This window comes from Hyla sarda, chromosome 2 (assembly GCF_029499605.1).
Source record: "Hyla sarda isolate aHylSar1 chromosome 2, aHylSar1.hap1, whole genome shotgun sequence".
Classification (NCBI taxonomy): Eukaryota; Metazoa; Chordata; class Amphibia; order Anura; family Hylidae; genus Hyla; species Hyla sarda.
In genome coordinates this window covers 502,736,478-502,757,369 of record NC_079190.1, presented here as the reverse complement: position 1 = coordinate 502,757,369, position 20,892 = coordinate 502,736,478, and the positions used below count along the sequence as shown (strand labels likewise).

Below are 20,892 nucleotides of genomic sequence, written 5' to 3'. Positions count from 1 at the left end.
CAAAGGGATAATAATTTACCCCCCTGTTTTTGGCATACCCACAGGGATAATAAACTATCCACTACTTAGTGATGTATCCACAGGGGTAACAGACTACTTCTCTCTAAGTGACGTACCCAAAGGGGTAATAACCTGCCACCTCTTAATGAAGTACCCACAGGGGGGATAACCTATCTCCCCCTCTTACTGCCACCTCTTAATGAAGTACCCACAGGGGGGATAACCTATCTCCCCCTCTTAGTAACGGATTCAGAAAGGTAATAACCCCCCCTTTTAGTGACATACCCACATGGGTAATAAACTCCCATATCCACCTGTTTGTGGGTACCTACCCAAAGGAGTAATAAACTACTCACCTCTTAGTGACATACCCACATGGGTAATAAACTCCCATATCCACCTGTTTGTGGTCTACCTACCCAAAGGAGTAATAAACTACTCACCTTTTAGTGACACAACCACAGGGGTAATAAACTACTCACCTCTTAGTGACATACTGAAAGGGGTAATAAACTACTCACCTCTTGATGAAGTACCCCCAAGACTAATAAACTACTTCCTCTTAGTGATGTAACCACAGGGGCGATAAACTCCCCCCCCCCTCAAATAGTGATGGGTCCACCGGGGTAATAACCCCTCGCCTTTTATTGAAGTACCCACAGGGGTAATAAACTACCCCTTTACTAGTAACGTACCCACAAGGGAAATAAACTACCAGCCTCCCCTTTTTGTGGCGTACCCACAGGGGTAATAAATGACCCTCTTCCTAGTGATGTACTCATAGGGATAATAAACAACCCCCTTCCTTTTTATTGACATACACTTCGTGGTAATAAACTTTGCACCCTTTAGTAACCTACCCACAGGGGTAATATGCTACCCACCTCTTACACCGTACTCACAGGGATAATAAACTACTTACCTCTTAGTAATGCTCCCATTGGGGTAATAAACTAGCCCCTTCTTAGTCACGTACTAACAGGGGTTTGTCAGTGAAATACCCAAAGCGATAATGCACTACCCCCTCAGGACTTACCACTAGGGTTAATAAATTACCCCCCTGTTTTTGGCATACCAACAGGGATAATAAACTATCCACTACTTAGTGACATACCCACAGGGGGAATGAACTACCTCTTTGTAAGTGATGTACCCCCCCACCCCCGTTTTTGTGACATACCCACAGGAGTAATAAACTACCACCTCTTAGAGAAGTATCCACAGTGGTTGTAAACTAACCCCCCCACCCATCCACCCCCCACGGTTTGTGGCATACCCACCTTTTAGTGAAGTACATACAGAGGTGATAAACTATTCCCTGTTTGTGGTCTAGGCACAGAGGTAATAAACTACCCCTTTTCTATTGACGTACCCACAGGGGTAATAAACTACCCCCCCCCCCCTTAGTGATGGACCCACAAAGGTAAAAACTCCCATCCCCCTTTCAGTGACATACCCACAGGGGTAATAAACTAACCCCTCTTAGTGAGGTACCCACAGGGGTGATAATCTACCCCCCCCCATAATGCCGGGACCACAGGCGTAAAATCCCCCTCCAGGGGTAATAAGCTATCAGCCCCCCTGCCATTTGTGGCATAACCAAAGGGGTAATAAACTTTATCCCCTGTTTGTGGCATGCTCACATGGGTAATAAACTACCCCCATTTGTGGCGTACCCACAGAGGTAATAAACTACCCACCACATTCTGAAGTACACACAGGGGTAATAAACTACCCCCATTTGTGGCGTACCCACAGGGGTAATAAACTACCCACTACATTCTGAAGTACCCACAGGGGTGATAAACTACCCCATTTTTAGTGACGTACCCACAGCAGTAAAAAATGACACAACTCTAGGTGGCGTACCCAAAGGGGTAATAAACAACATGCCTCTTAGTGATGTACCCACAGGGAGAATAAACTACCCCCCTCTTAGTGACATACCCACAGGAGTAATACATTAATTTCATCATAGTGAAGTACCCTCAGGGGTAATAAACTATCCCCTTTATAGTGTCGAACCCACAGAGGCAATAAACTACCTACCTCTTAGAGATGTACCCATTGGGGTAATAAACTACCCATCTTTAAGTGACATGCCTACAGGGGCAATACACTATCCCTTTCTTAGGGATGTACCCAAAGGGATAATAATCTACCCCCCTGTTTTTGGCATACCCACAGGGATAATAAACTATCCACTACTTAGTGATGTATCCACAGGGGTAACAGACTACTTCTCTCTAAGTGACGTACCCAAAGGGGTAATAACCTGCCACCTCTTAATGAAGTACCCACAGGGGGGATAAACTATCTCCCCCTCTTAGTAACAGATTCAGAAGGGTAATAACCCCCCCTTTTAGTGACATACCCACATGGGTAATAAACTCCCATATCCACCTGTTTGTGGGTACCTACCCAAAGGAGTAATAAACTACTCACCTCTTAGTGACATACCCACATGGTTAATAAACTCCCATATCCACCTGTTTGTGGTCTACCTACCCAAAGGAGTAATAAACTACTCACCTTTTAGTGACACAACCACAGGGGTAATAAACTACTCACCTCTTAGTGACATACTGAAAGGGGTAATAAACTACTCACCTCTTGATGAAGTACCCACAAGACTAATAAACTACTTCCTCTTAGTTATGTAACCACAGGGGCGATAAACTCCTCCCCCCTCAAATAGTGATGGGCCCACTGGGGTAATAACCCCTCGCCTTTTATTGAAGTACCCACAGGGGTAATAAACTACCCCTTTCCTAGTAACGTACCCACAAGGGAAATAAACTACCAGCCTCCCCTTTTTGTGGCGTACCCACAGGGGTAATAAATGACCCTCTTCCTAGTGATGTACTCATAGGGATAATAAACAACCCCCCTTCCTTTTTATTGACATACACTGCATGGTAATAAACTAACCCCTCTTAGTTAAGTACCCACAGGGGTGATAATCTACCCCCCCCCCCTCATAATGCCGGGACCACAGGCGTAAGAACGCCCTCCAGGGGTAATAAGCTATCAGCCCCCCCGTTTGTGGTATAACCACAGGTTTAATAAACTTTCCCCCTGTTTGAGGCATGCTCACATGGGTAATACACTATCTCCCATTTGTGGCGTACCCACTGGGGTAATAAACTACCTCCCATTTGTGGCATACCCACAGGGGTAATAAGCTACCCACAGGGGTAATAAACTACCCCTTTTTTGTGTTTTACCCACAGCGATAAAAAAATTCTTGGTGGCGTACCCAAAGGGGTAATAAACAACACGCATCTTAGTGATGTACCCACAGGGGAAATTAACTCCCCCCTTTAGTGACGTACCACCAGGGGTAATAAACCACTCCCTTCCTAGTGATGTACCCACAGGGGAAATGAAATACCCACCTCCTAGTGATGTACCCTCAGGGTAATAAACTAATCCCCCATTTTAGTGATGTACCTACAAGGGAATAAACTTCCTGCCTCTTAGTGATGTACCCAAAGGGGAATAACTCTATGTACCCTTTAGTGGCCTACCCACAGGGGTTATATACTACCCACCTCTTAGTGACATACCTACAGGGGTTATAAACTATTTAACCCTTAGTGATGTACCCACAGGGTCAATATACTATCCCTTTGTTAGTGACGTACCCAAAGGGATAATAAGCCATCCCCCCCCCCCTAGTGAATTATCGCCAGGGGTAATAAATGACCCTCTTTCTAGTGATATATCCACAGTGATAATAATCTACCCAACTTTTAGTGAAGTAGCCACAGGGCTGATTAACTACCCCTTTCTACTGACATACCCAGAAAAGTAATAAACTACAGTACCTCCCCTCTCTTAGTGATGAACCCACAGGGGAAATAACCTCCCTTTTTAGTAACATACCCACAGGGGTATTAAACTACCAGCCCCACCTGTTTGTGATGAACCCACAGGAGTGATAGACTACCCCCTCTTAGTGACGTACCCACAAGGGTGATAAAATACCCCCCAGCACTAAACAACCCCCCCAAAAAAAGTTTTCTCTGTTATTGCCCTGAATGTCCCTGATGACGCCGGAGTACTGGAGAAACATGTCAGGAGCTATGATCTAGACCTCCTTAGTCTGGTCCGTCCCGATGATTATACAAGACTAGTGCAGTAAGATCTTCAAATACGGATGTGACCAGAGTCATACAAATACTGGAGAACTGCTGGATGTTACTCATACAGTGTTATAACTTATAATATGCAAGAACCGTCAGCACCACACCAGCGGTTTTTATAGAGTAAATATTTTTTTTTTTAAATATGAAATAATAGTTTTTAGTGAGGGGGTAAAATGACATTATTTTGCCTAAAGGCAGATTTGTATAAATTGTCTAATTGGTGTTTATCCCACCACTCACAGGGGCCTTTATTATTGGGAACTGAACCCCCAGTATCACACCCCAATACAATCTCCCCCAGTATCACCCCCCAATACAACCTCCCCCAGGCATTACCCCCAATACAACCTCCCCCAATATCACCCCCCAATACAACCTCCCCCAGTATCACCCCCAATGCAACCTCCCATAATATCACCCCCCCCCCTCATACCCATCACCTTCCAGTGCCCTATTCCCCCAAGGATTATTTCTGCCCCGGGGATAATTCTGCCCATCGAGTATTATCTTTCCCACAGGGCAGTATCTCTCTACCCCAGTTTCCCCCCAACCCCACCCCCCTCCAGATCACACCCCCATGGCCGACCCTGGTTTCCTAATAAAGTCAACATCTCACCCCAATGCAGACAATGGATGTGCGGTTACTGTCCCGGTGGTCATGGTGAATGTCTCTATCCTTGGAATACCGGGCTCCGTTCTTCTATGAGAGTTGATGAAGCCTCTTTTTCCCTTGAGGACAGTTTTCTCAGATGGAGTCACAATCTATGCGGCATCAGCAGCTCCTGCTCTGTAGAAGAGCTTGATCCTCAGGAGGAGGGAGGTGGAAATAATAGGCTGACTGCTTCAGAGGTTGTGCCGAATGGTGATGGTGCACAGTACTCCGAGCTGTCAAGTAGGAGGTGGATGGTGCACAGTACTCCGAGCTGTCAAGTAGGAGGTGGATGGTTAACAGTACTCCGAGCTGTTAGGTAGGTGGTGGATGGTGCATAGTACTCTGAGCTGTCAAGTAGGTGGTGGATAGTGCACAGTACTCCGAGCTGTCAGGTAGGTGGTGGATGGTGCACAGTACTCTGAGCTGTCAGGTAGGTGGTGGATGGTGCACAGTACTCTGAGCTGTCAGGTAGCTGGTGGATGGTGCACAGTTTTTTTATTTTTTTTTATTTTTTTTTTCTGGAAGAAAAAAATTTGATTCCATACAAGAAATATTTAACAATTTTTTTTTTACAAATCCATACTGAGACAAACAGAAAAAGAGATAGAGACAGACAATAGACAGAGATACAGTAGATGGATGGACATGATTGGAGATTTACCTTTTTTTTTTTTTTTTGTATTTTTTTGTCCGATGCACAGTACTCTGAGCTGTCAGGTAGGTGGTGGATGGTGCACAGTACTCGGAGCTGTCAGGTAGCTGGTGGATGGTGCACAGGTTTTTTTTTTTTTTTCTAGAAGAAAAAAATGTGATTCCATATAAGAAATATTTAACAATTTTTTTTAACAAATCCATACAGAGACAAACAGAAAAAGAGATAGAGACAGACAATAGACAGAGATACAGTAGAAGGATGGACATGATTGGAGATTTACCTTTTCTTTGTTTTATTTTTTATTTTTTGTATTTTTTTGTCCGATGCACAGTACTCTGAGCTGTCAGGTAGGTGGTGGATGGTGCACAGTACTCTGAGCTGTCAGGTAGCTGGTGGATGGTGCACAGGTTTTTTATTTTATTTTTTATTTTTTTTTCTGGAAGAAAAAAATGTGATTCCATACAAGAAATATTTAACAATTTTTTTTTTAACAAATCCATACAGAGACATACAGAAAAAGAGATAGAGACAGACAATAGACAGAGATACAGTAGATGGATAGACATGATTGGAGATTTACCTTTTTTTTATTTTTTTTTTTTATTTTTTTTTGTCTGATGCACAGTACTCTGAGCTGTCAGGTAGGTGGTGGATGGTGCACAGCACTTGAAGCTGTCAGGTAGCTGGTGGAGGGTGCACAGTACTTGAAGCTATCAGGTAGCTGGTGGATGGTGCACAGTACTCTGAGCTGTCAGGTAGCTGGTGGATGGTGCACAGTTTTCTTTTTTTTTTTTTTTTTTTTTCTGGAAGAAAAAAAATTTGATTCCATACAAGAAATATTTAACAATTTTTTTTAACAAATCCATACAGAGACATACAGAAAAAGAGATAGAGACAGACAATAGACAGAGATACAGTAGATGGATGGACATGATTGGAGATTTACCTTTTCTTTGTTTTATTTTTTATTTTTTGTATTTTTTTGTCCGATGCACAGTACTCTGAGCTGTCAGGTAGGTGGTGGATGGTGCACAGTACTCTGAGCTGCCAGGTAGCTGGTGGATGGTGCACAGGTTTTTTATTTTATTTTTTATTTTTTTTTCTGGAAGAAAAAAATGTGATTCCATACAAGAAATATTTAACAATTTTTTTTTAACAAATCCATACAGAGACATACAGAAAAAGAGATAGAGACAGACAATAGACAGAGATACAGTAGATGGATAGACATGATTGGAGATTTACCTTTTTTTTATTTTTATTTTTTATTTTTTTTGTCTGATGCACAGTACACTGAGCTGTCAGGTAGGTGGTGGATGGTGCACAGTTACTCCGAGCTTTCATGTAGGTGGTAGATTGAGCACAGTACTCTGAGCTGTCAGGTAGGTGGTAGATGGTGCACAAGTTTTTTTTATTTTTTTATTTTTTTTTTAGCTGAAAAAAAAAATAAAAAAAGATTAATAGCTATACAAGAAATATTTAACAATTGTAACAAATCCGTACAGATACCAACAGAGAAAAACATTGAAGAAGACAAGAGACGACATGATAGACAGAGATACAGTAGATAGATAGATAGATAGATAGATAGATATATAGATAGATGTACTGGACTGTAACTTTACCTTTTTTTTTTTTTCTGAAAAAAAAAAAAAAACAACATAACATTAGTTGCCATGCATATTTATTTTTTTTTTTTTTTTAAAGAAATCCACACAGAGATAACCAGACAAAAAGCTAGAAACAGAAAAGAGGCAACATGATAGACAGAGATACAGTAGATGGATAGACATGATGGATTGGAGATTTACCTTTTTTTCTTTTTATCTATTTTTTTTTCTTTTTGTATTTGTTTTCTGGGGAAAAAAAGAAGATTAGTTGCCATATAAGAAATATTTAAAATGTTTTCAGGTTTAACAGGTAAGTAACCAAAAGTAGCAAATGTGTACTCTCAACGTGTTTCTGCTAACAATCGCATTAGCTTCCTCAGGGGAAATAGTACACAAGGTTTTCTGCTACCCCTGAACTTTGGTAGCAGGTAGAACCCACAATCCCCACTATATGTAAACAGGTCACGTGGGTAAGATTACACCTATTCCCTGGGACGACCAGAACACAGGGTAATAAAGTGCTTAAGATTGTAAACGTTGTTAACCACGATATTGCACAATCCCAAAGTAAACAGTAATGAAATGTGCCCAGATAGTGTAAACCACAGACCTGGAGCAGCCAAAAAAAACACCAACTATTGTAAAGACGCTACATTGCACAATCCCATGGTTATAAGACTCTGCAATTTCAAGCATGGTTGTGTACCATAGCTGGGCGCAGACTAGTTACATCTACAACCCAGTTCCGCTATATATTCACGGTCCTTGGGTAAAGTTCTCTGGAGCTCCGGCCTCCGGTCTGGACTGTAGCAGTGGGACGACGTGATAGACAGATATACAGCAAATAGATAGATATGGTCACAATTGATCAGAGCATCTAGGGGGCTAAATGGTCATGATTGGCGCTAGCGTCGGTCCCGGCAGTTGCAGTGAGCGCCCAACTGTATATTATAGCCGCTTCTGACCATTATAGGCACAGCTTTTTGCAGGAATGGGTTAAATATCTTTTGGACAGATGAATATGAGGATAGAACGTTCTTATCGGGGGCTTGGATACTCACTTTCTAGTCGCTGGTTTTGCAGCAACAACAGCAGAATATGGAGCGGAATCTACAAAACAAGAAATGTTTGTGAGATGAGTGGCGCCCCCTGGTGACATGGCTGTGATCTGTACATAGGCCCTGGGCTCTGTTCACATTACACATCAGCCCCCACCTCTGCCCTATATGCTTGGAAGCTTCTGGTGTATCCATCACACATATCCATAGGGCTCCGCTCACCCATACAGCCTAATACTAGTGTATCAGGGAGCTGGTGGGGGGTACAGAGAGGCGGTGACACATAGAGGGGGCTCCAACAGAGCTAATACTGGAATTAATATGGCCACCATCTCTACATTTCTGTAACAGAAAGGCGCCCCTAATCTACAGCTTTTTCCTAGACATTCCCTTTCATCCCTATATTTAATTCCATGTGGCTGATGACATTTGCAGAGCTGGGCCGCCATCAGGGGGGGGGGGTACAGCCAGTACCCCAGTAAGGGGCCTGGGTTCCCAGGGGGCTCTGGAGCCCTATATCTGCACCCTGTCATTAACTCCATGCAGGGAACTGTGGTGGTATGGTTCCTGCAGTGGGGTAACCGCCCCCTTCACCTGCGGGCCCCATTACACCCCCTGTGACTGGCCCGCAGGTGAAGGGGAGGCTGCAAGGGAATCCAGGACACCTCTCCCAAATCCCAAAGTGGCTGCAACTTTCAACACTTGTTGTACGTGCGCAGGCGCAGCTAACATGACAGGAAGGAGCCAGAGGCTCCGCCCTGTAACTCCAGCCCAGGCTTCCTGTGCGGCAGTGGCTCCTAATGATGCTGTATACACAGAAGGCTACGACAGAAGATGAGCGACAAGAGCTGCTTTATTCTGTTCAGTGGGGGCAATGTAAGGGGGCCTAATAATAATATATATGGACAATGTAAGGGGGCTTATTAATAATATATGGGGGCAATGTAAGGGGGCCTATTAATAATCTATGGGGACAATGTAAGGGGGCCTAATAATAATCTATGGGGACAATGTAAGGGGGCCTAATAACAATATATGGGGACAATGTAAGGGGGCCTATTAATAATCTATGGGGGCAATGTAAGGGGGCCTAATAATAATCTATGGGGGCAATGTAAGGGGGCCTAATAATAATCTATGGGGGCAATGTAAGGAGGGCCTATTAATAATCTATGGGGGCAAAGTTAGGGGGCCTAATAATAATCTATGGGGGCAATGTAAGGGGGCCTAATAATAATATATGGGGGCAAAGTAAGGGGGCCTATTAATAATCTATGGGGGCAATGTAAGGGGACTTATTAATAATCTATGAGGGCAATGTAAGGGGGCCTATTAATAATATATGGGGACAATGTAAAGGGGGCCTAATAATAATCTATGGGGACAATCTAACAGGGCCTAATAATAATATATGGGGGCAATGTAAGGGGGCCTATTAATAATCTATGAATCTATGGGGGCAATGTAAGGGGGGCCTATTAATATATGGGGGCAATGTAAGGGGGCTTATTAATAATCTATGGGGACAATGTAAAGGGGCCTATTAATAATCTATGGGGACAATGTAAGGGGGCTTATTAATAATCTATGGGGGCAATGTAAGGGGGCTTATTAATAATCTATGGGGACAATGTAAGGGGGGACTATTAATAATTATGGACTCTCACCTTGTATAACCCTTGAGTTTATGCGTACCACTCCTAAATACGGGGTATCCAAGGGATTGCAATTGAAGATGTGTAATATCAGGCTCGCATATATAGAGGCTGTGAGCCTGATATGACACATCTGCAATTGATAAAGGGTAGGATATTACCCGAAACGCGTCTTGACTTGGATCTACATATAAACTGTCTTTTACAATAAAGTGCGGTTTGCTTATTTAGAAAGCCATTTATGCCATTTGTTCGGGATAGCGCCATCCTTGGAGTTCTTTTTCCTACTTCTCTTAATGCTGTATAGGGGCAATGTGAGGGGGCCTACTACTATGCAGGGACACAGAGGAATTTAATGCTATATGAGGCAGTGTAATACATATAGGCGGTTTGTACAGGTGAGAATCCTAAAATCTGGCAGATTCAGTGGAGACGTGTTGTGATTGGGAGACGTCTTCATGATGACCCAGGACAGATGGAGAAGAAAGAGAAAAGTGAACAGCTCCGATAAGAAGAGACGCCCCCTGTGAGTATCTACCTATAATCACTTACTGTATACAGTATGCAGTACACGTGTACAGCTTGTGATATTTTGTACGGTCACTCTATGGGTTGGGACATTTTTGGCGCATGGGGGTGATGATGTGGAGGAGGTGAGGGGGGGGTGATGATGTGGAGGAGGAGAGGGGGGTGATGATGTGGAGGAGGTGAGGGGGGGTGATGATGTGGAGGAGGTAAGTGGGGTGATGATGTGGAGGAGGTAAGGGGGGTGATGATGTGGAGGAGGTGAGGGGGGTGATGATGTGGAGGAGGTGAGGGGGGTTGTGTGTAGGTGAGAGGGGGGTGATGATGTGGAGGAGGAGAGGGGCTGATGATGTGGAGGAGGTGAGGGGGGTGTAGGTGAGAGGGGGGTGATGAAGTGAAGGAGCACTAGCTACTTCCCTACCTGGCTACCTACCCAATTACCTGCTTGGCTACTTCCCTACCTGGCAACCTATCTAGTTACCTGCCTGGCTATTTCCCTACCTTGAAACCTACCTAATTACCTGCCTGGCTACTTCCCTATCTGGCATCCAACCTTATTACTGGCTACCTAAACACCTACTTAGCCTCCTGGTTACTTACCTACATAGCTACTTACCTACATAGCAACCTAATTACCTAGCTAGCTAGCTAGCTACCCAGCTACCTACCTACATACATAGCTACCCACTTACCTACCTGGCTACCTACTTAGCTACCTTGCTACCTACCTATGAACCTCCATATCTACATCGCTACCTATCTACCTAATTGGCTTCCTACCAACCTAGCTAGCCACCTATATCCAAGGACAATCTCAGCACACCAAAGTATAAAGTGCAGTTCAGTGGAGTTTATTCCATTCTAAACAGAGTTACAGAGCAGGCTACGATTCGTCGCTTCTAGTGCTTGGCAAAGGTGAAGACAGGTCGCTGAAACGTTGCTTGCTCTGTAACACTGTTTGGAATGGAATAAACTCCACTGAATTCTGCACTTCTGGTGAGGGCACTGGAAAAAATGCAGAAACTAAGATGTTTGTCTTGCAGATGCTGCAGTGATGGGTTTTGGCTGGAAGAAGTCGTCATGGCGGTCTGAGCCAGATGGAGAACAGAAGGAAAGAGGATGACGCCGACCATAAAAGATGTGAATTGTGAGTCAGTTAATGTAACTGTATGTATATTATTGCGCAACACGACTGGGGTCTGTATTATGCAGGGGGATGGGGTCTATTATGCAGGGATCTGATTCTGGGGGTCTGTATTATAGTGGGGTCTGATTATGGGGTCTGTTTTATGGTAAGTGGTGATGATTCAGGGGTCTGTATTGTGGTAAGGTAAGGTAAATTAAACATGTTCTGCATGGTGTGTGTATATGTGTGTATATATATATATATATATATATACACACATACACACACATTTTAAAATTGCCCCCCCACTTTTGTCACTGGCCCCCCATGTGCCCCCCCTAAATATGAATGCTGGAGACGCCACTGCCTGTCACATCTCTCCTCCTATATCAGGGGGAAATTGACTTATTAGTATCAAAGCTTTGAGATCCTGAGCTCCCAATATTCCCAAGTAGAGATGAGGAGATTCTAGGCCGGGGCCCCCCCATGTAACATAATATCCACTGATAAAACCTTCCAGTGGCCACTAGGAGGAGTCAGTGTCTGAATGTTGTATTTTGTATAATGAAGATGACCAGAAGAAGATGGAGGAGACAGATGTGACCTCCTTCTATTACTCACATGTCCCTCAGTCGTTGTCTGGACCGGCCGCTTGGTGTTCTAAAAATCCTGAAAAAGAAACACAAGATATTATATGTGATCTCATCCAGAATAATTCTTCTAAGCCTCACAAAGACCCCATAAGTATGTGCCCCCGGGGTATATAACCCTCCAGCATATTTCTACTTACACAGTCTCTTCCTCTCTTGCTGTCTCTTTCTGTATCGTCATTCCTCCATCCTCCTTCTCCTCTGATCTTTCCATTCCTCCATCCTCCTTCTCCTCTGATCTTTCCATTCCTCCATCCTCCTTCTCCTCTGATCTTTCCATTCCTCCATCCTCCTTCTCCTCTGATCTTTCCATTCCTCCATCCTCCTTCTCCTCTGATCTTTCCATTCCTCCATCCTCCTTCTCCTCCGATCTTTCCATTTCTCCATCCTCCTTCTTTTCTGATCTTTCCATTCCTCCATCCTCCTTCTCCTCTGATCTTTCCATTTCTCCATCCTCCTTCTCCTCTGATCTTTCCATTCCTCCATTCTCCTTCTCCTCTGCTCTTTCCATTCCTCCATCCTCCTTCTCCTCTGATCTTTCCATTCCTCCATCCTCCTTCTCCTCTGATCTTTCCATTCCTCCATCCTCCTTCTCCTCTGATCTTTCCATTCCTCCATCCTCCTTCTCCTCTGATCTTTCCATTCCTCCATCCTCCTTCTCCTCTGATCTTTCCATTCCTCCATCCTCCTTCTCCTCCGATCTTTCCATTTCTCCATCCTCCTTCTTTTCTGATCTTTCCATTCCTCCATCCTCCTTCTCCTCTGATCTTTCCATTCCTCCATCCTCCTTCTCCTCTGATCTTTCCATTCCTCCATCCTCCTTCTCCTCTGATCTTTCCATTCCTCCATCCTCCTTCTTCTCTGATCTTTCCATTCCTCCATCCTCCTTCTCCTCTGATATTTCCATTCCTCCATACTCCTTCTTCTCCGATCTTTCCATCCCTCCATCCATCTTCTCCACAGTATTTTCTGGTTTTCTGGCCTCCCATTCCTCTGCAGCTCTTTCACTATTGGGATAGAACAGAGAGAACATGATCTGGATATTTCTACTGACAATGAATCATTCATGGATAGATCTGCATTGTGGTCCCTTATATTCTGTAGAATAAGTAGAAGAAGCTGCAGGATAAGCGGCGGTGGTGGCCCCTGCTCCTCCTCTACACTCACATGATGTTTTGCAGTGGTGTTGCTCTGGAGACCTTTTTTGGATGTTGTTCTGGTCTATGGAAGAAAATAAAGCTCCAGTTATAATAATTGTTAGAGAAATGTCCAGAATGTGTCATGTATAAGACGTGGCCCCCAGACGATCCTTCAGCTCTCACTATAGGGGCCCCTGATCTCCTAACACTAGAGGATGATGTAGGATTCCGGAGAAATACCTGAAGGCTCGCTTCGTTGTTATCACTTTATTCTTGAATCTGTGAAGAAAAAGAGGACACAAATAAGTAACTATTATACAGAAGATTTCTATTCTCTTGTGGGGCCCTAAACCTGTCCTATAGGAGCAGCTGGGGTCAAGATTTAGTGACACAACCTCTGCAGCCTGTCAATAAATCAGCTCCTCGCCTCCAGGTTCCTCCACTGATCTCTCCTCCATGCACAGGAAGTGACATGTGAGCAGCCAAACAGCAGCTTCCTGCATGTCACCATTTCCTCCTGTGGCGCCCCCTGCAGTCTGAGATCATTCCTGGAGGGATCTGTCAGCTACAAGTCACTGACCGCACCATAAAGTCTATGGCGGTCGGCCCTGTATTGGAGATGCCCAGAATTATATAAGGTAATTGAATTCTCTTCAGTTCCCTTGTATACTCTGGGTAGTAGAGGGGCCCCTGCTGTCGGCTTTAGCTCTATAGACAAAACAGATCTTGTGCTAGGGTCCACAAAATGTCTTTGCTAACTATTTTGTGCATTATGATGATATACATACCTTATAGTGTCTGCATCCAATGCGACTGAAGAGCTGAAAGTGAGAAAAGTTGAGCGTGAGATGGGGAGAGAAGCAAAAGTACAAATAAACTAATCACAACCCTGGTTGGTTGCTATGGGCAACAAATATAGTTTTATTTTTAGGCAGTTTTAGTAAATAAGGTAAAAACAAAGCCCTACTGCTTCCTCCTAGTCAGGGGTGTGTGTTGTTCCCTCCTGGTGTACAGTATGACTGTCATGTCCACTTCTCAGGGGTGGGTCAAGCTCTATTCATGCTCTAGGCAGGGGCATGTGTTGTTCCCTCCTGGTGTACAGTGTGACTGTCATGCCTGCTCCTCAGGGGTGGGTCAAGCTCTATTCATGCTCTAGGCAGGGGCATGTGTTGTTCCCTCCTGGTGTACAGTGTGACTGTCATGTCCGCTCCTCAGGGGTGGGACAAGCTCTATTCATGCTCTCGGCAGAGGCGTTTGTTGTTCCCTCCTGGTGTAAAGTGTGACTTTCATGCCCGCTCCTCAGGGGTGGGAAAAGCTCTAGTCATGTACTAAGCAGGGGCATGTGTTGTTCCCTCCTGGTGTACAGTATGTCTGTCATGTACGCTCCTCAGGGGTGGGTCAAGCTCTATTCATGCTCTAGGCAGGGGTGTGTGTTGTTACCTTCTGGTGTACAGTGTGACTGTCATGCCCGATCTTCAGAGGTGGGACAAGCTCTATTCATGCTCTAGGCAGGGGTGTGTGTTGTTACCTTCTGGTGTACAGTGTGACTATCATGCCCGCTCCTCAGGAGTGGGACAAGCTCTATTTATGTACTAGGCATGACTCCTCACCTGTAGGTAAGATACAGCGCCCCCTTTGTTATAAGCCCATACTGTACATTATGCAGCATCAGGCAGCTTACACAAGGACATCTATACAATACTATTATCATCCGGTGTAACGACTGCTGGGGGTTCTTGGGCCCAAAACCTGGGACATGTTTTCTCTAAGGAAAAATTATTGGCCGGCATTTGTTATTGTGTTTACCCTTTTTTTCTTTCTACATTTGTCACTATTTTGGAGCAAGTGTCCTTTTTTGCACCCTTTGGGTTACACATTTCTGCTGATTTTAAGATGCAATCCACTGATTTTGGCAATACACATGATATGGACGGGTTTTATGAACTGCGCCTATTTGTAAAAAGGCGCAAAAAAAAAGAGGGAAAACCACCAAAAAGTCGCTAAACTACACCAGCCCAGACTTAGCTTAGCTTTTTGCTGTATGAGTGAAATTTCAGAAAATGTGACCTGCTCTGCAACCATTTAATACATTTGGTGCTCCTACACATCACCAGCACACAAACAAAAAGGTGTAGAAAATGCTTCACTTACACCTACAATGATAAATGCTTCACTTACACCTACAATGATAAATGCTTCACTTACACCTACAATGATAAATGCCCCCATTTGTGTCTCAATAAGAAATAATAAGAATGGTCTTAGATTACTTAGTTTGTCTCCTCTTTCTATTCTTCCTCTTTGGGGCTGGTGGGATGTCCCCTCGAAGTTCTCTGAAAAAAAAAAAGAGAAAGAGACCAAGGTATGAGGGTATTAGGTATTATATCTTTATCCCCTTAAGGAACAGACCAATTTTATTTTTGCATTTTTGTTTTTTCCTCCTCGCCTTCTAAAAATCATAACTCTCTTATATTTCCATCCACAGACCCATATGAGGGCTTGTTTTTTGAGTCGCCAATTGTACTTTGTATTGATATCACTTATTTTACAATAAAATGTACGGCGCAACCAAAAAAAATATTATTTATGTAGGAAAATTGAAAAGAAAACTGCAATTTAGCACATTTTGGAAGGTTTTGTTTTCACGATGTACACTTTATGGTAAAAATGACATGTTTTCTTTATTCTGTGGGTCAATAGGATAAAATTTTTATTTTTTTCCTTTCGCTTCCTTTCCTCCTAGTTATTTTAACTAGGTAATGTGTTTCCCTATTATTTAGGGAATGTGCTATTTGTTTTGAATGTATGTAACCTTGAAATTAAATAAAAAGTAAAAAAAAAATAAAAAAGAAGGAAAAAATTATAATACCCATGTTATATGCTTTTCTATAAAAATCTCAAACCATTTTCACAAAATTTTTATGAATTAGTGGCGATTTACATATAAGTAGATATGTTATATAAGATTTCTATCACCGCCCATTATCACTATATACTACAATGTAGAGGATGTCCCTTAGTGGTGATTTACATATAAATAGATATGATAAATTAGTTACAGATTTATATCACCGCCCATTATCACTATATACTACAATGTAGAGGATGTCCCTTAGTGGTGATTTACATATAAGTAGATATGTTATATAAGTTACAGATTTCTATCACCGCCCATTATCACTATATACTACAATGTCCCTTAGTGGTGATAAGGAGATTTTTTTTATGCTTACCGTAAAATCTCTTTCTCAAAGGATCCATTGGGGGGCATAGACCATGGGTGTATGCTGCTGTCTCTAGGAGGCTTGACACTATGGCAACCAAAAAAGTCAGCTCCTCCCAGCAGGATATACCCGCCTCCAGGCCCTGAGGTAATCAGTTTTAGTCCCAGAGCAATAGGAGAAGACCGACAGGTGAAGAAAAAACCACAAACTGTCTGAGAAATGAGAAGAAAAGCAACTGAACACACCCTCGGACAGATAACTGAAATAGGAACACCAGAAAAAAGGGTGGGAGCTGTGTCCCCCAATGGATCCTTCGAGAAAGAGATTTTATGGTAAGCATAAAAAATCTCCTTTTCTCTATCGGCTCCATTGGGGGACACAGACCATGGGACTTACCAAAGCCGTCCCTTGGGTGGGTAAGGAATCAGACAGGTTGATGGTTGGACCACCGCCACCTGCAACGTCTTACAGCTCAGAGTAGCATCTGGGATCTTCCTCTTGCAGCGGTAAGCTCCCAAATAGCAGACCGGATCTACCGAAAAAAAATGGTGGCCGCAGAAGCAGGTTGTCCTGTACAACTACTTTCCGGAGAAACGAAAAAAGGGAGCCACACTGCCGAAAGGAAAGAGAGACAGAGATAAGTCTGAACAGCCCTCACCACAACCAGGTTGTCAAAAAAAAAAAAAAAAACGCTTCCAGGGATGAGAAGGGACCGGACAAAAGGATGGTAAGACAGTCTCCTCATTGAGATGAAAAAGTCGAAACCATCTGAGGTAAAAAGGACAGGCCTGGATGGAAAACAACTTGTCCAGGTATAAAACCAGGAAGGGAGAACGGCTGGAGAGAGCTGCCAGCTCTGACACCCTCCGAAGAGAGGTAAGAGCAATAAGGAACGCCACCTTCTGGGGAAGGAGGCGAAGAGAAATGTCCCTGAGAAGTACAAAAAGAGGCGCCTTGCAGAGCACCTAAGACCAAGAGTAAGTCCCAAGGGAAAGAAGGGGACTGAGAAGGAGGGCAAGGTGTGCCACTCCCTGAACCAGGTTCGGACATGATAATTGAACGCCAGGGGACGTTGAAAAAAGAATGGAAAAGGGCCGAACCTTTGACCCTTAAGGGAACTGAAAAGCCAACCCTTGGGCCAGCCCCGACTGGAAAGGGAAAGGGGTCAGAAGGGAAAACTATGACAGGAGAAACAAGGGCTGAGTTTCACACCAACGAAAAGAAGACCGCCAGGTATGGAGGCAAATTTTGCAGGGGAGGGCCTGTGAGCCCTCAGCATGGTGTGAACCACTTGGGAAGAGAAGCCGCAGGTCCTCAGAAACCGCTGTCTCAACAGCCACGCCAGCAAAGGCAGAGACGGTAAATAGGGAAGGCGTAGCATTGACTTGTGCAGGAACCTGACCACGACGACATACCACGCCCGCCAGGGCCAGGCTGGGTCACGAAAGAGGAACGCTTCGGTTGTGGCGGGACAAGCAGTGGTCCATGCCAGGAGCGCCCCAGGGGTTGCAGATCACTGTAAACACCCCCGGATGTGGGGACCACTCGCCTTGGACGACTGAGGACCGACCGAGAAGACCACAGCCCAGGAACGGCCGTAATGAAGATAGAAAAGATGGCCGGAAACCTGAGTTCCGCCCAGAAGGTAATTTCCCAAGAAACAAGCAAGGAAAGAATTGCCCTAGGCCCCAACATGTTGAAAGGGAAAAGGGCTCTAGAGGGACCAAGGCCCAGACCGGACGGTCCCTGAAAATACGTCCCCAGCCCGACAGACTGGCAGGGAGGGGCAGGAAGGAGCACCCCTGAAAGAGCTGGGGGGAAACTAAGCCACCATAAAAGGGACAGACAAGACTGTCGAGAGAGAACGATCTTGCGGTCGAGAGACAATGGAGACCTGTCCCACCGGAAGAAAATCACCAGTTGAAGAGGTCGGTGATGAAACTGGGCAAATGGCATGGCGACCACGGGCGCCACCAACCGACCCAGGACATCTATGCAAAAGAGAATGGAAACTGGAGCAGGGTGCCGAAGTCATTGGACTCTAGATAAGAGAGTCAGCCAATTACTCGGCAGAGTCGAAAGCGGGCAGAGGCCGCATTGAGCTGGAGCCCCAGGAGAGCAGTTGGACTTGTCTCAATTGACCATCCAATCGAAGTGAGATAAGGTCTGAAGGTTGACTCTCCAGGATCCGGGCCCTGGCTGGAGCTCTGATCAGGAGGTCGTCCAGTGAGGAATTATGGAAACAACTGTTATCCGTAAAAGGGCTATCACAGGCGCCAGGACTTTGGTAAGGGTCCGCGGAGAGGTGGCCAGACCAAAATGGAGAGCCACAATGAAAAATGACCGTCTGGAACAGCAAGGTGGGGGTACCACTGAAGACCGGGAAACAATGAGGTATGGAGGCAGGCATCCTTGATGTCCACCGAGGAAAGAAAACTTCCCTAGAACCACGGACGCCAGCACCGAACGGAGAGACTCCATTCGGGATGGGAAAGCAGAAAATGCTGGCTGAGATACTCGAGAACCAAGATTGGGCGAACAGAAACGCCTTCTTGGGGACCACAAAGAGGTTGGAATAAACCTCAAAAACGTTACCCTGAAGGAACCGGGACAATTACTCCCTGGACAAAAAGGAGCTGGAGCACGCTCCGAACTGCCTTCACTAGAGATGGGAACTGGAGGGTCCAGGAAAGAAAAAGGCAATCCCATGGAAGGGAAGCAAAGTCGATCCTGTATCCGTTGACTACTACATCCCTGACCCAGGGATCCTGAATGTGCGTGCTCCAGGCATCCTGGAAGAGTAAGAGGCGACCAACCACCCGAGAAAGGTCGCCGGGTGGGGGCGACCTTTCAGGCCGAGGAACGCCTACGGTTGCCTGATGGGGCCGCCAAACGGCCGGAACGGATAGCCGACCTCCAGGAGGGATGGGTCCGGAAGGAGGAAGCCCCCTTCCCGTGAAGGCGTCTGGCAGGACCCTTTGTTGGTACCAAAGGTCCACAGGACCGGAAGGCGGAGCATTTCCGACGGAAAGCAGTTCTGTGAGCCTTATCCAGAGGTAGAACTCTTTTCCGCCCGTCGCCTCACTTCCTGAAGGCGGTGTCGGTATTCCATGCTCTAAGCCACATGGTGGCTACCAGGTAGCTTGTGGCAAAGGCAGCACAACAGCTGCGCATGGAAGCAGAACACAGAAAATCTCCAGCTGAGGAGCATCGGAGAGCTAGATTAAATAAATCCTCCGGAAGGATCTTGAAGACTACCATGGCGGAGTTGGGAGACCATACTGAAAGGGCTTTTGACACCCAGGCAGAAGCAAAAGCAGGAAGAACCTGCTGTCTCAAAGGCGAGCTACAAGCTGGAGCAACGGGGCGATGCCTGTGAGGGGAGCTCCCGTGCCTGCCCAAGACTCAGGGGATGAGACAGATGAAACATCCTTATGATGCTGCGAGAGCATCAGAACAGGGGGAGAACGGGATCCTCCGTGTAGGGAGGACCTCTTCAAGGCAGTCACCCCAGACCGGGAGACCTGAGCCAAGTCGGGGAATACCCAGAGCGGAAGGATGGCCGAACCCACAGGGTCTGGGAGGGCATCCTGAGTAGAAATGACAGGGGGTTCTGGGGGAGCAGTGGTGCAGGCAGAACAAGTGGGTTTAACAGAACCAGTAATTTTGTGTTACAACCCTTAGAGTGTAAAAGGAAACCAGGGACCTAGTCATCTGTTAGAAGGAGGAACAAGTCTGGGCTAGGACAAGAAAAAAAAAAACCCGGTCTGAGCCCCCAAGGCAGCTGCTGTGAAGTTTTATTTTTTTATTAAATTTTTTTTTAAAACTCTGGCAGGCTGAGGAGAGATGCAGAACACTGCACCAATGGCAAGAGGGGACCGTACTAAACCAAGGGCGCTGTTGAATGGCCCTGAAAACTCTCCTCTGCACACGCACAGCACCAATAGATAACTAGCTCCCGCACAGAGAAGTACCGACGGGCTGGTGGGCGGAGCTACTGCGCCCCAGCCCGCTGAAGTAAATGTAGCTGGGTAATAATGTAAGCGGGCAAAGTACCTCCGGCAGCCTCCGCTGCTGAAGAAGAATGTGCGGCCGTGGGAACAAGTTCCCGCTCAGAGAAACACTGACGGGCCGGGTGGGCGGTGCTAATGCGTCCCAGCCGGCCGAAAAAATGCAGCTGAGGCGATAATGGCGCCCGCTCCCAGCCCCGATAGAGGGGATAGGAGCGGGACCTCCGGCAGCCTCCGCTGTCGATAGAGAGACATGATAGAGCGATATGTGCGGCCGGGCCGAAGAAGCGCCCGTAGCACAAAACGAAAGTAACCGCCGCGGCTTAGTAGCAAGCCGCTATAAATGTACAAACACCACTGCTCTGTCCCACAGCCTTATAATAAAGAAAGGGACCCCCAAGTAGACAAAAGGAGGGAAAAAACCCTCCTCCCTGACC

At 45.5% G+C, this 20,892-nt stretch overlaps 1 protein-coding gene and 1 long non-coding RNA gene across 7 annotated transcripts in view; both read right to left on the bottom strand.

Moving 5' to 3' along the window:
* Window positions 1-5,733: 5,733 nt before the first annotated feature.
* On the bottom strand, window positions 5,734-6,398 carry LOC130357244 (uncharacterized). The gene is made up of 2 exons (XR_008889156.1): window positions 6,039-6,398; window positions 5,734-5,894 (listed from the first exon to the last, which is right to left on the bottom strand). It is a non-coding gene; the product is annotated as an uncharacterized LOC130357244 (long non-coding RNA).
* A 1-nt stretch (window position 6,399) lies between these two features.
* LOC130357242 (uncharacterized protein DDB_G0290685-like) overlaps window positions 6,400-20,892 on the bottom strand; it is a 48,966-nt gene continuing 34,473 nt past the window's right edge. For 3 of the 6 annotated variants that reach the window (XR_008889153.1, XR_008889154.1, XR_008889152.1), the window contains exons 5-13: window positions 15,492-15,554; window positions 14,010-14,042; window positions 13,462-13,500; window positions 13,250-13,303; window positions 12,223-13,089; window positions 12,054-12,101; window positions 7,270-7,314; window positions 6,704-6,892; window positions 6,405-6,560 (exon numbers count right to left, since the gene is read on the bottom strand). Coding sequence is in view for 2 of the 6 variants with exons in the window: in XM_056559841.1 (XP_056415816.1) it covers window positions 6,889-6,892; window positions 7,270-7,314; window positions 12,054-12,101; window positions 12,223-13,089; window positions 13,250-13,303; window positions 13,462-13,500; window positions 14,010-14,042; window positions 15,492-15,554 (1,153 nt within the window). In the remaining 4 variants the exon portion in view is untranslated. Of the gene's footprint in view, window positions 6,561-6,698; window positions 6,893-7,269; window positions 7,315-8,129; window positions 8,179-12,053; window positions 12,102-12,222; window positions 13,090-13,249; window positions 13,304-13,461; window positions 13,501-14,009; window positions 14,043-15,491; window positions 15,555-20,892 lie in introns of those variants that run through there. The other 3 variants (XR_008889151.1, XM_056559841.1, XM_056559842.1) reach the window with 3 other exon arrangements.